The 15,595-nt window shown below is 39.3% G+C and overlaps 1 protein-coding gene across 4 annotated transcripts in view; it reads right to left on the reverse strand.

Annotated features, from left to right (window-relative positions):
• Positions 1-15,595, reverse strand: part of STAT3 (signal transducer and activator of transcription 3 (acute-phase response factor)) — an 81,913-nt gene that overhangs the window by 32,330 nt on the left and 33,988 nt on the right. For 2 of the 4 annotated variants that reach the window (XM_006832662.1, XM_006832663.1), the window contains 3 exons: positions 6,883-7,011; positions 5,260-5,404; positions 4,512-4,610 (listed from right to left, as the gene is read on the reverse strand). In XM_006832662.1, coding sequence (XP_006832725.1) covers positions 4,512-4,610; positions 5,260-5,404; positions 6,883-7,010 — 372 coding nt within the window. In that variant the 5' untranslated portion in view covers position 7,011. Of the gene's footprint in view, positions 1-4,511; positions 4,611-5,259; positions 5,405-6,882; positions 7,034-15,595 lie in introns of those variants that run through there. The other 2 variants (XM_006832661.1, XM_006832664.1) reach the window with 2 other exon arrangements.

Raw genomic sequence — 15,595 nt, forward strand, 5'->3', positions numbered from 1 at the left:
GTATAGGAAAACTACGGATTCTTAAGAGAATAGGCTATTTTACATAATCACTTTTCTCAACTGTTGATTCTGATAGTTTTCTTATTTACATTTCTCTTTGATTTTCTAGGAAGATCAATCTGTAAATAGATATTCTGTAAATTCATTTAATGAAAACCACTAGTAAAATCCAGGTGAACCATCCTTGCATTTCTAAAACAGAAACCATGCTTTTGTTGAACATAAAAGATGTAGTAAATCCTAACCTTTTTCTTGACTCACACTTTTGATATGAGGATAGTCCAGACTCATAAAATAAGCTGGAAACTTATTGTAAACATATTTTTCCCCCTTCTTATATACTGTGGAAGAGTTAAAATAATAATGGAACAACTATACCATGAAAGCTTGCTACAACACAACTCTTATATACCATTTGGGTGGGTCAGCTTACTGTTATGGAGTGAGGGGGTATACAATTTATATAAAAATAGTGCAGTTGTTAAATGCCATCAACTCAATTCTGGTTCTTAGCAACACTGAACAGGGTTTACAAGGAGCGACTGGTAGATTTGAACCACTGACCTCAAGGTTAACAGTCCACTGCTTATCCTACAGTGCCATGACAGGGCTACTCAATGTAGTTTCATGATCACTAATATATTTTAAAAGGAGCTCTGATAGTGTGGTGGTTATGAATTGGGCTGCAAACCTTATGGTCAGCAGTTTGAAACTATCAGCTGCTCCACGGGAGAAAGATGAGACTTTCTGCTCCTGTGAAGATTTACAGGCTCGGAAACCCTGTACAGGGTCGCTATGGGTTGGAATCGACTAGATGGTACTTAACAACAACAACATTATATTTTAAAATTTCCCTTCCTTTTTAGAATGTTTTATATTTTATTTAATTATAAAGTTGTTTTTCTTTCTTACCCAGACCAAAACTTCCTCTAAACTGGGGGTCATAATAACTAGCATACACATTAGGATATATAAATGTGTATGTGTAGAAAGGAATAAAAAAACCATATCATGTTATATCTTATATATAATATACATATATGCATATATATAGTGTTTTGCTGTTAGGTGCTGTCCCGTCCTGCACTCTCCTCACAACTGTTGTTAACACTTGAGTTCATTGCTGCTGCCACTGTGCTAATCCATCTTGTTCATCTTGTTGGGGGTCTTCCTCTTTTCCACCAACCTTCTACTTTACCAACATGCTGTCCTTTTCCAGGGACTGGTCCCTCCTGTTAACATATTTAAGGTATAAGAGAAGTTTCACCATCCTGGCTTCTAAAGAGTATTCTGGCTATACTTTCTCCAAAACAGATTTGTTTGTTCTTCTGGCAACTCTAAATACTTTCAATATTCTTCTTCAACACCGTATCTCAAATGTATCAATTCCTTATTCACTACCCAACTGTCACATGACCTCAAACTGGTATCTTTGTTCTTTAACACTTTAAAGAGGTTTTTACAGCAAATTTGCCTGATGCAATACTTGTTTCCAAGAGTGTTGATTACGGATCCAAGCAAAATGAAGTCTTTGACAACTTTAATATTTTCTCCATTTATCATGATATTATTTATTTATTGGTCCAGGTGTGAGGATTTTTGTTTTCTGTTCATTGTGGTGCAATCCATCCATACATATACCCATTGTTGCTATTGTTAAATACTGTTGAGTCGGTTCTGTATAGGGTTTCCAAAGCTCTAAATCTCTGAGGGAGCAGAAAGTCTCATCTTTCTCCTGTGCCCATAAGGATTACAGCCTAGGAAACATATAAGGTAATTTTACTGTTATGCAGGATCGTTTTGAGTCAGAATTGATTCAACAGCCATTATCAACATATGTTGTGGTTGTTACATGCTGTCAAGTCAGTTTTGACTCATAGTGACCTTGTATAGGGTCTTTCCAAGGAATGGCTGGTGAGCTTGAACGGCCGTCCAGTGCGTTAACCCTCGGGGCTTCAAAACATTTGTGAGAAAATGGAGTTAAAAAGATCATGGAAATTTTCCATGAACTTTTTTTTTAAGTTTTTATTGTGAATTGAGTGAAAGTTTACAGGGCAGATGATCAGTTTTACATTCAACAAAGCATATATTTTGTTTCATTACAATGATTATAATCCCCTCCATGTACCATCAGTTAACAGCATTTCTCTCTATTCATTTTTGTTCTTTTTTAAAAAAACAACAACACTCAGGCATATATAATCATTTACACCACTAAAGGGCACATTCTGCAAGCCTGCTTCCTGGCCACCGGCTCTCAGTCTTTCTATGAATCTAGAGTCCTCAGCTGCTCCACCTCTCCATGAATTTTTTTTTGACATTGTTAAATATTTCATTTTACTTGGATCCATAATCAATGCCCTTGGAAGCAGCAGTCAACAAATTGAACAATGTATTGCATGTGGAAAAACTGCTGCAAAAGGCCTGTTAAAAGATGTCACTTTGAGGACCAAGGTAGGTTAACCTGACCCAAGCCACAGTATTTTCAATAACCTCATAAGCATGAGAGTGCTGGACAATGAATAAGGAAGACCATAGAAGAACAGATGCCTTTGAATTATGATATTGATGAAGAATCTTAAATATACGATGAACTGCTAAAAGATGAAACAAATCTGTCTTAGAAGTAGAGGCAGAAAGCACCTTAGAAGCAAGGATGGTGATACTTTGTCTTTTGTCCTTTGGACAGGTTGTCAGAAGGTAAAGTGGAGGGTCAGTGAAAAAGAGGAAGACTCCTAATGAGACAGACTGGCATAGTGGCAGCAGCAATGGGCTCAAGCGTAGCCACCACTGAGGTTGGCACAGGACAGGGCAGTGTTTCGTTCTGTTGTGCATAAAGGTCACTAGGAGTTGGAACCAACTTGAGGGCACCTCACAGCTGTCACTGTTGTTGTTGACACTGAGTTGGCTCTAACGCATGTGAACTTCTGAGAACAAAACAACATGTGGCCCAGTCCTGCTCTGTCTTCTCTCTATGACCTTTCTGAAGCCTGCTCATGTAACATACAGACACATAGAGAGCTTCAGATGTTATAGATCTATGTCTGTGATGTTGGTGTTGTTAGGTGCCATCGAGTCGGTACTGACTCACAACGACCTTATGCACAGCAGAATGAAATACTGCCCGATCCTGGGCCAACCCCACGCTTGAGTCCATCAATGATGGCACTTGGCCGATCCATCTCGTTGGGGGTCTTCCTCTTTTTCTCTGACCCTCCACCTTACCAAACATGATATCCTTCTCCAGTGACTGGTCCCTCCTGACAATATGTCCAAAGTATGAGAGACGAAGCTTAGCCATCATGGCCTCCAAGGAGCACTCTGGCTGCACTTCTTCCAAAACGGATCTACTGGTTCTTTTGGGAGCCCATGGAGAAAAGACTGAAGTTACCAAGGACTTCATTCTTCTTGTATCAACTATCAACACTCATGAATGCAACAGTAAAGAAATCAAATGATGCATTGCATTAGGCAAAGCTGCTGCACAAGACCTTTATAAAGTGTTGAAGAGCAAAGATGTCAGCTTGAGGACTAAGGAGCGCCTGACCCAAGCCATGGTATTTTCAATAACTTCACATGTCTGTGATAGATCAATACAAATGATGAGACGATGACATGAAACTGGTCCCCCACTGGACCATTTGGTGTCACATTTCTATTCCCTACGCAAACTGCATCTCTAGCTCAGTGCGGCTACTCTCAAACTCAACCACACGAGGGAAAACATATGAACGTAAATAATTCTATCTCTAAGGTGATTCCCAAGAAGAAACATGTGTTATAGTATCTTTCTGGTAGAAATGCGAACTGTTACAGTCTTTGAGAAAAACCATCTGGAGCTATCTAAAATAAGAAATACATCTATCCTTGAGGCAGTGGGTTTGGTTTGGTTTGGGTTGATCTAGCAAAGCCAATCCTAGAAATCTAACCCATAAAAATTAAAATAAAACTAAACACAAGAATAAATATAAGCAAATACTCTTAACTAATAGTACATGGGAGTACTGCTGTGGTGTTGTGGGTTAATGCAATGGACCACAAAATTGGTTTGAACTGCAAGATCGGCAGGTCAAGCTCACCAGCTACTCCTCAGAAACCCTATAAAGGGTTGCTATGGGTTGGAACCAACTCAATGGTACTCAACAACAACAACAATAGTACATGGAGGGGAACGCAATTATTTTAATGAAGTATATCATTTGTTGAGTGTAAAACAGATGATCTACTCTGTAAACCTCCACTCAATTTGCAATAAAAAGTGGGGAAAAAAAAAAAAGATATACCTGGAGATTTGTTACAGTAGTGATTGTAATGAAATAAAATAGAATGAAGTGTATTATATACTCAGGAAAATATTTAGTTATTTTCATTGCATGAAAATACCTCATTAGCACTCATTTCTACCTTGCAGGAGAGTTTGCATCCTAATGCCCATGCAAAAAGCAAATGCTTCTTTACACACAAGGAGTAAAGGCCTATCTTCCACAGTGCTTTGTGTCGTCTCTTCTTACCTGGGCTGCAGTGGCGGCAGTTTGGAGAAGGCGGGACTCTTCCCATAGACATCGGGCCACAATTCGGGCAATTTCCATTGGTTTCTCCAGGTATCTGCTCTGTAAGTGGGAGAGAATGAGAATGAAAGCAGCAGTATAATCAGGAGATCTGTACCATACTTAAAGACAACAGCCTAGGCAGGAATCTGCCTCGTCATTGTCATTTTCATTTTCATTTTCACAAGTTGAGGAACGTAGCACTTAGCACATGAAACAACAGAACATAGTCCTCAGAGGCTGGCTGAAATCACTGCGGGGATGAAGGGGAGAGGAGAAGAAACCGGGACATAACAATGAGCTGTGTTACCTCTGTGGGCAAAGGAACACAGGTCTGAGTCTTCAGACAGTATGTTATTCCAGTATTATAGGGAGGGCAACTGACTTTGTCAAGGAATACCCAATCATTGGCAAAATTTTAACAGTTAAAAGTAAGAGTCTTTTCCCAAGGGCACCCAGTTACAATTATGCTGTTACTTCAACTGTGGCAGGAGAAGCTGGCCTGTGAATATCACCTACGGATTTTCAAGTATATAGTACTTGAATACACAGAGATTTGAGAAAGGGGCTGATAACTGCTCCTTGGTTTAAAGTACAAGGAAAGATAAATTCTGTTCTCATTATTTCACCAAATGAGAAAAGAAATATTTCCATGAAAGAATCATAAAACCCCATTCTCCAGATTCTCCTTCTACTCAGTTTCTCATATTACCTGAAGGAACTGCTTGATTCTTCGCAGATTGTGCTGATAGAGAACGTTTGATTCTTGTAGAAAGCGGCTGTATTGCTGGTCAATCTCACCCAAGAGATTATGAAACACCAAAGTGGCATGTGATTCTTTGCTGGCAGCATATGCCCTGGAAAAGGAGGAACAGTGAAGAAGGATGCAGAAACCTACCTAGATACATGCATATAAAAATCACCATCAAGATGAAGGAAAATCAGGCAAACCTGATACTATAACTCACTAATTAGAGATTCATCTTATTCAGAAACAATAAACACCACTAACTTAACAATTATTCCAAATATTACAGGCCACTACCACAGTCTATAAGGAGCTCTGGTAGCATAGTGGTTACGAATTGGGCTGTGAACCACAAGGTCAGCAGTTCGAAACTACCAGCTGCTCCATGGGATAAAGATGAGGCTTTCTGCTCCCATAAAGATTTACAGCCTCGGAGACCCTGTACAGGTCCTGTACAGGGTCACTATGGGTCAGAACCAACTTGATGGCACTTAACAACAACAACAACCACAGTCTATAGACTCCTGGTGTGGTGCTGTGAACTAATGTGTCAGACTGCAAAGTCGTTTGAACTGTAAGGTCGGTGGTTCAAGCTCACCAGCTGCTCCTTTGAAACCCTATAAAGGGTCACTATGTGTCGAAACCAACTCGACAGCACTTAACAACAACAACACAGTCTATACTTATAAAATATTAGATGACTTGAATAGATCTATTATTCTGCTTTACATTCTCAGTTACTGGTCAGATTACTAATAATCAATAATCAATCTGTAGTGGTTACGAATTGGGCTGCGATCCACAAAGTCAGCAGTTCGAAACTACCAGCTGCTCCATGGGATAAAGATGAGGCTTTCTGCTCCCATAAAGATTTATAGCCTCGGACACCCCGTACAGGGTCGCTATGAGTCGGAACCGACTCCATGGCACATAGCAACAGTGATCAATCCCAGGCTCAAATGGCCTATCTCCATCTCTGAATCACCTCTTTAGCTCCTCACCAAATCAGTATGTACTCAGAAAAAACCCCTAAGTTTTATTAACATGTTGTTGTTAAGTGACATTGAATTGGTTACAACTCATAGCAAGTCTGTATAGGGTTTCTAAGGAATGACTAGTAGGTTTGAACTGCCAACCTTGCTATTAGCAGTCCAGTGCTTATCCTATAGCATCACACCAGGACTCCTAGGCCTGAATGAATCTACAATTAGTAACTGGACCTGAATCCATTAAAATGAAGGAAACAGCTGTTGGATTACCAAGTCATTATCTTCTCTATGACAGTCTGTTTTTCTTACCCCGTGTTTCTTTCCTTTAATACAATGGAAATCACAAGCGTGGACGGAACTGTCTACCTGTGGTAGAATTTCCACTCAAAATATTTCTACCATGTCCTAAGAGAGAGTTGCCCCAATGTTCTTCTACTATAGAAAAATGTTTTTCAAGACTAAGACAATTTTATCTCTTTTCTCTCTCTCTTATATCCTTTATCTATTTTGATGAAATAGTTACCAATTAGTGAAGCTAGGGTAGATCACATCTCAAACCCAACCCAACAATTTGGGAAGTTTCTCAAGAAAGACTTACCAATCTTGACTCTCGATCCAAGGGGCCAGAAATTGTCGTAGTTCCATCGGGAAGCTGTCACTGTACAGTTGATGCAGTTGCTCTAAGTACCGTGTGTCGAGCTGCTGTAGCTGATTCCATTGGGCCATCCTGCTGGAATCCGGGTTCCCAACTGTAAACCAACATGTCCATATGGTCACCATGAACACTCGGAGATGAACCACTCAGAAACCAACATGTCCATATGGTCACCATGAACACTCGGAGTTGAACCACTCAGAAACCAACATGTCCATATGGTCACCATGAACACTTGGAGTTGAACCACTCAGAAACCAACATGTCCATATGGTCACCATGAACACTCGGAGGTGAACCACTCAGATAAAGCTTTTTTGCACAATATGGGCAGCATCAGGGCTGAGAAAAGGATGAAAAAATGCTTTAAAAGGGATTTTGCATGGTTCTCCCAATTCCAAATGATAAGCACACATGCACAATCTCTACCTCTGGGACCAGCTTCTTCTAAATTGGGATTACAAGGTAAGCATGAATCCACGTTCTAGAATCCATGAACTATCACAGTTTGGTGAGGTTAGAAAATGATTTCATTTCTAGACCTCCATTTCTTCATCTATAAAACATAAATCATAATACCCATCCCTCTAAAGGCTGTTGGCTCTCGTAAAGATTTACAACTTCAGAAACCCTGTAGAGGGTGACTATGAGTCAGAATTGACTTGACAACTTGAGATCCCTAACTACCACCACCTAACTACTACCACCACAGACTGTTAAGGTATTGCTAAAGTGCCCAAACTCAGTTCTTAGCACACAATTGATGCTCAACAAGCTTCAATTCCTTTCTTTCCACTCTCCCCCCCTTTGAAGTCAATGAGGTGGTTATTGTTAAGCGCCATTAGGTAACTTTCACTCATAGTGAGATCACATGTAGAATTTCTGAGGCTGTGAAGTTCTGTGGGAGCAGAAAGCTTCATCTTCCTACTGCGGAGCAGTTGGTGAGCTCAAACCGCTGACCTTGTGGTTCGTAGTCCTATGTTTATCCTACAGAGACACAGTAAATCTGAACTAAGACAAAAATGCTGAGTGTGGATATTCTGGAAGGACAGAGCAAATTCTAAAGCAAGGTTTAAAAATATAAGTAAGACTCTCCCTGGGATTCTCTCACTCAACAAAAAGTAATTTCGTTTACTTAACTTCTCAGTCTAGGATGAGAAAGATGGGAAGTTAAGTACAAGGGATACAAGCTGTCCCCAAGTTTATGAATATCCCGTGAAATGCCTAGGTAGGAGAAGCAACTTAGCTAATCAACTTGTTTAAGTCCATTTTGGGAATACCTGCTGTTGTTAAGTGTCACTGAGTCGGTTCCAACCCATAGCGGCCTTGTATAGGGTTTCCAAGGAGTAGCTGGTAAGATTGTACTGCTGACCTTGCGGTTCAAATCAACTTTTCAGTCCAGCACATTAACCCACAGTGCCACACCAAGATTCCACTGGTCATGGAAACAGCAATATAGCCCGAGTACTCACTAGAGGTTCTAAAAATATGCACAGTTCTAAGATATGCAAGGGGAGCTGAGTGGCTCCAGACAATAAGCACTGGACCCTGCACTACAAAGTTGGCTGTTCAAGCCTACTAGCCGCCCCATGGTAGAAAGATGAGACAGTCTGTTAAAGTCTCGGAATTAAAATAATTAAAGCCTCGGATATGCTGCATAGGGTCACTATGAGTCAGAATTGACTTGATGGCATTTAATAACAATAACAAAGCCTAATGAGATGGTTGGTTACCTGGGACAGTGAGAACATTTAGTGAAAGATTCAATTCACAAAAATGCACACACTTAACTAAAGATCTTGAATTGTCTCTCAGAGAAGGCATGATGAAAAGACAACAGTACTAGGAGTCTTGGTGTGGCTCTGTGGGTTAATGCGCCAGACTGCAAAGTCGTTTGAACTGCAAGGTCGGCAGTTCAAGCTCACCAGCTTCTCCTTGGAAACCATATACAGGGTCGCTATAGGTCAGAATCGACTCTACACACTTAACAACAACAACTTTCATTAAAATTCAGCAAGCTGGTAATAAAACCAACAGGACCAATAAAACATTAAAAAAAAAAAAAAAAAAAAAAAAACTGTCCTCAAAGCAGGAAGTGTAATTGTCAATAAGTGGTTCATGATCAAGTACTCTGAGGACATGAAAGGACTGAGCCACAGTTCTTTCTTCCTCTTTTGGGGTAACAGACAGAAACTTCTCCCCCTTGCTACTGTGAAAACAGCAACAGGTGGAGCTCTCCAGCACCTTGGTTCAGGAAAGCCCAGGTAGTATCTATGAAGCAATCTTTACACTGAATGGGAACTGGGCTCTACTCAATTCAAGTTTTCTGTTATTCTCAGGCAACATTATCTATTAGAACATCACCAATGCAAGCTATAGTATAGAATTAAAATTTTTCTAGTAACCAGGTTAAAAGGGTAAAAAGAAATAGGTGAAATTAACTTTACTAATATATACATCCAAAATAATAACATTTTGATGTGTAATCCTAAAAATAGAGATACTTTACATTCTTTTTGTACTGAGTCTTCTAAATCAATTATTTCACAGCACAGACCTAAGGCATTTTCCCTCCCCAAGTATTAGGACTTGAATTCCACTGGTGAAAATGTTCAGTGAAACAAAGAAATGAGAACATCAGAATGAAGCATTTGTCCCAATGCAGCACATGTTTAAACAAATTAAATATGCCATCATGTTAGACGGGAATAAGCTTCCTGGGTGCTAGCTTTTTGTTGTTGGGGGTGTTGTGTGTGTTCGTGTCTAACAGTATCTCTTAGGCAATTTCTGAGTATTTTTCAGCTGCCACTCTGTCGTGTTTGCCCTCACCTCAGCATCTCCCACCCCAAGTCTAACCTGTCATATACCACTAACAATGAGTACTGACTGGCTGGAATAAATGCAGTAGCTTAAGTGCACATTCCATGATATAGCACGTGGCTTGTTTTAACCTCAGTAAGAAATCACAGGCCATTAGAACTTTCAAAATATTTCCATATTTTAAGGGCCAAGTTAAAATCTGCCTACTAGGCTAACAGCATCGTGATCTGCCCTAAGTGTCTTAGGACCTGGTTTACATAGAAATCTGTCTACTTCAGCCAGTTAATGAAGATTCTACCGCACATGAATTTCCTAAAACTCTACACCTGCAAAGCCTGAGATGGTCATCACTAGCCACAAGAGGCTACTGAGCACGTGACCTGCTGTTGGTTCAAACTACGATGTGCTGTGTGTATAAATAAAATGTACACCAGATCCTGAAAATTTACTATAAAAAAAAGAGAAAACTCTCTCGTTAATTTTGAAATTATAGTATTTAGCATATATTGGTTAAATAAAATGTTATTTAAAATTAATGTCAGCCATTTCTTTTCTAATGTTTTAAATGTAGCTACCAGAAAATTTCACATCCTATGTGCAGCTCACATATTGAACCAAGTTACTCTAGATGAGGAACCCAAAGCCATGGTTTCAAAGAAATAATCATCCACTTTTCATGACAAACTCCAGTGTTATAAATAAAGCAGAAGTTAACTAATTACTCAATTGACTATTTTGGATACAAAAAGAGAGCCAAAGTCTCTCGCCTAAAAGTTCCGATTCTAAACCATGAAGCAGTACCCTGTGTGCCAGCTCAATTACAGGTTGCACTGGGGTCATGCATGAACATTTTCTCATTTTCTTCTTGTAGTGAAGGGCCACCAAGTTGGCTCAGCAACCATGCAAAGGGTTTCCAAGGAACAGCTGATGGGTTTGAATGATCAACCCATGGTTAATAGTTCAGTGCTTACGCTACAGCGCCATGAAATAAATTCTGACTCATGGATGGTGTTGTTGTTAAGTGCCTTTGAGTCATTTCCAACTCATAGTGACCCTGCTGTTTAGGGTTTCTGAGAAGCGGCTGGGGAGTTTGAACCACTGACCTTGCAGTTCAAAGCAACCCTGAGGTTCAGGGCTTATCCTGCAGTGCCACACCAGGACTCTGACTCATGGACAAGGTATCATGAAATAAAATAAAATAAAATGAAGCAAACTCTGGCATATACATACAATGGATTACCATGCAATGCTGAAGAATCACAATGAATCTGTGAAACAGCTTGTAATAGGGATGGAAGGTGGAGGACATTATGCTGAGGAGGGAAATCAGTCAAAGGACAAATACTGTATGAGACCAATGTTATAAAAAGTTAAGAAAAGGTTTTCTTAATAGAAGTGACCATTGCCATCAGTTATTGTTACAGGGGGAGGAGGAAAGGAAAATTATTCCTGGACTAGAGGTTGTTGTTGTTGAGTCAGTTTGGACTCACAGCGGTCTTGTATAAAGTTTCCAAGGTTTGAACTGCCGACTTTGTGGCTTGCAGATTAGTGCTAATGCTACATTTCCACACCAAGAGTGTGGACTAGAGGGTAGACCATGTTGACATATGTCATGTTGTTGTTAAGTGCTGTCGAGTCAGTTCCAACTCATAGCTACCCTGTATGGGGTTTCCAAGGAGCAGCTAGTGAGTTTGAACCGCCAACCTTGCAGCAAGCCTGAATGACTAGTCTCCCCTATCTTGGAACTCACAGCAACCCTGTATAGGGTTTCCAAGGAGCAGCTGGTAAATTTGAACTGCTGACCATGTGCTTTGCAGTCCAGTGCTGATCCTATAGCGGTGCCGCATCAAGATTCCAACATGGATGATAGGTCAGACAATATACAACAAGAGGGAGATTAGCAGAAGAAAGATGAAGGTAGCAGAAAACACAGGGAGGAATGCAATAGTTAAAGTGACTAGAGGTAAATGCTGTTAGCTGTTGGTACATGGAGGGGTTTGCAAACATGTAACGAAGCAAAGTATATGATTTGTTGAACGTAAAACTGATGATCTGCTCTGTAAACTTTCACTCAATTCACAATAAAAAGTTGAAAAAAAGAAGAGGATTAAAAAAAATTGTCTGACCCATTTCTAGCCCATAATACAGAGTTACTGTTTTTATGTTTTAGTTGGGGACAGAAGTGGACTACTACTAATTAATACAATTATTTCTTAAACCAGAGTCCAGCTAGTAGACTTTCCCCATAAAATTAAAGCACCAAGAATGACTGATTTTGTGCTCTACTTCTTAGTCCAGTCTCCATAGGTAATTGTGTCATTGTTGTTAAGTGTCACCAAGTCAGTTCCTACTCATAGCAACCCAATATAGGGTTTCCATGGAGTGACTGGTGAGTTTGAACCTCCAAACTTGCAGTCCTGCACTTATCCTATAATGCCACACTTGAAGTCCTTTTTTTTTTGTAATAGCGATCCTATATGGGGGGAGGAGGGGAAGTAAATTAAAGTCAAAGAACAGGCAATTATTTTCAAAGGGAACGGGGGCAAATAGAGATCTCTTTACAGGCTGCATAGCTACAAACCACCATATATAATTAACAGCAGTCCCAGAGCAGGCAGACCAACTGTATGTAAGAACAGCACATTCTTAAGCAATCACTAGCCAAACTGTCTAGGAAAACCACTGCCAACAGACTTTGTTGTAATTGTTTTACTGGAAAAAATTAAGAGTCCATTTATTTCATAATCTCAATTCTGGTTTTTCAAATTATAAAGTCATCTAAAGAACACCACTAAATTCTAACTAAAGTATATCTCATCTAACAATTAGTTCGAAGGCTATGATTTAATAACCACTTCAATGAACTCCAAAACATAGAAAGTGATTTGCACAACTATTGGAGTGACATATAATATTCTGGGAGCAAGGGAGAGAAGTTAATTCATTCCATTTAGTGGTTGGCTGAGGGCATTAGATAGGGCTGAATTCTCTCAAGATGTTTCCTTAGAGTAAATGGAGCAGACAGCATAGTGGAGATGGTATAGCACAGACAGAAGAATATCAAGTATGATGCTATCTGTTTTCTAGTCATTGAAAAGAGAGATAAAAATTAAACAGCAAGTAGCCAAAGATTATCTGGACTTCTCAAAACAGGAACTGCTCAACCCCTTGGGGATAACCTACCAACAAGTCATAAATCACAAAAACTACTGCTAATGGGGAACTTATGACTGTAAATATAACCAAGAAAAGTTTTGTCCAAACTCACAGTTCCCATTTATAGACTTAGATTTCAAGAAACCAAGGGGTATGTTGAGAAACACAAGCCAGGACACATCACAAAAGGGGTTCGTTACATCATTTTATAACACTCCTTAAAAATTAAGACTTGTACTTCATATCTAATGGATTTTTTTTATATAGAGAGAGAGGTGAGGGAAGAAGGTAAGGAGAGGGATGATGGGAAATTAGGTACATACAAAACAGAAAGTGACCTAAAGATAAATACTGTTCAACCTTGTAGTGTGTCATAAGATTTTTCTGAGCGCTATTCACATTCTATATTAGAAATACCTATTTTTAAAATACAATATCCCCATATTTAATCTGTTGCCTACATTAAGCTTCTCTTTTCCATTATGAAAGTCTTAGTTGCTATGGCAATCAAAGGATTAAGTAACACAGAAAACTACTTGCACTAATTTCTTTAGAAACCAGATCTTTTAAGAAAACATTTTTTAAAGTTTATAAAAGTAATGATGTTCAGACTTCCGGCAAGATGGCGGACTAGGCAACACAGACCCTCTACAACTAAGATTCAAGAGACCAAATAACACCGACACAGATGAAAATTCTGGAGCCCTGAATTTAAGAGGAAAGGTTAGAGAAGTGTATTGAGCGCTTGCTGGGAAGAGACACTGAGCAAAGACAGTGAGAGAAGGAGACTGCCTGGTGAACAATAGTCAGACTCAGCACAACTGTCTCGTGAGCAGCTTTGGCAGTACCTGGAGGCCTCCCTGGCAGAGCAGATTCAAAAATGGAATGAGAAAATGTGATTCCTTCTTTTTTTCAGGCTCCCCTGCTGACCAGAGGTGTGGCTACCTCCACCCTCATCCACCCCCAGAGTAGACTCTGCTTTCTGGGAGTTCGGAGCCACCTAGTTGGGAGCCATGCCAGTGTAAAGCGGGGGCCAGTTGCACCCTTTATAGCCTGAATTCAGGCAGGCTTGGCTCTAGACATACAGAACCTGCAGCGCTATCTAGACCAGCATTTCACCAGTGTCCTAACCAACACTAAAACCAGACCCATCGAAGGACTCCCGATTGAGTACTCTAAATATAGATATTACCGAGGCCCATAGGAATGCCATCTATGGCCAGGAACTCTGCTCACATCCCTCCCACACCCATGTTGTGAAATCCTTAGCTTGCAGGAGCCCCCAGAGTTTTCTCCTTTCTAGAGCCAACAGCTACATTGGATTTTTTTGTCTGAGGTATGCTTTTTTCCTTTTGTTGTTTCACTGTTTTTGTGTTTTTTTTTTTATTTCTCTTCCTTCTTCTCTTTCCATTCCATTGAGTTTTATCCTTTATATCTACTTTTATTTTCCTTCTTTACTTCCATTTCTCATTTTCCTTCTTTTCTTCCTGCGTTTTGATCTTTCTTCACTTCTCTCTACTCTCTCTTTTCATCTTTCCTCTCTCTGGTTTTTCTAAGTTTTAAAAATATTTCCTCCTTTTATTTCCTCTCTTATTTTTTTCTTCTATAACTCCAATTTCCTGTCCCTCTTTTCTCTTTTTATTTATTCTTAAGTGATTTTTAAATTTCTCCCTTTTATTTTTAACTATTCTTATTAAATAAGAATGTTATTTAGGTACCCTATAAGCATTGACATAAAGATGCAGGAAAACAAGAAGAACACAGAACACAGAATTCAGGAAAATACTACAAGAACAAGCAGACAAAATAAATGCAAAATTTGAAAACAACACAAAACCTGCAACTAGAAATCCAGAAATTTAATGCTAAGATTTCAGAAATGGACAATACATTGAAAGGACAAAGGAGTAGATTTGAAGCAACGGAAGCTCAAATTAGTGAGCTTAATACTAGTATGCTAGAAGAACAATCAGAAAAAAGAATGAAAAAATCTGGAGAAAGCCTAAGAATTATGTGAGACACCATGAAGAGGAACACTTACAGGTGCACACAGAAAACTGTTGAATAGTTGTTGGAAGAAAACTTCCATAACATCGTGAAAGACGAGAAGACAAGCATCCAAGAAGCTAAACAAACTCCAAACAGGATAGGACCCAAAAGACGAGGAAAGAATCCTGAGAGCAGCTCATGAAAAAGTTACCTACAAACTCTGATTTCTCAGCAGAAACACTGCAAGAAAGAAGACAAGGTATGACATATTGAAAACTCTTAAAAAACAAAAAACAAAACCCTGCCAACCCAGAATTATATACCCTGCAAAACTGTCCCTCAAATATGATGGCAAAATTAGGACATTTCCTGATAAATAGAAATTAAAGAACTCAATCTAGATATGGAAGTAAAGTAAAGCAAACCTACAATATTGAAAATAAGGAATCAGAGGTATCAATTTTTTTTTTTTTAATGAGTAATTGAAGATTTATTTAAGCAAAAATACATACATAGTCATTATTGCCAGACTTAATATGAGAGATTAAATGTTCAATCCAATTTTCCTTCCTGGGTAAGTTTTTCTTTCCTATCCCTGTCGGTTTTGAAAACATAATACTAGAAGATAAGGGGCCCAATGCCAAACACAGCTCCTAAGAGTGAAGTCTTGGGAGTGGGCCTGAAATTGGGA

The sequence above is a fragment of the Chrysochloris asiatica genome, unplaced genomic scaffold (assembly GCF_000296735.1).
Source record: "Chrysochloris asiatica unplaced genomic scaffold, ChrAsi1.0 scaffold00007, whole genome shotgun sequence".
Classification (NCBI taxonomy): domain Eukaryota; kingdom Metazoa; phylum Chordata; class Mammalia; order Afrosoricida; family Chrysochloridae; genus Chrysochloris; species Chrysochloris asiatica.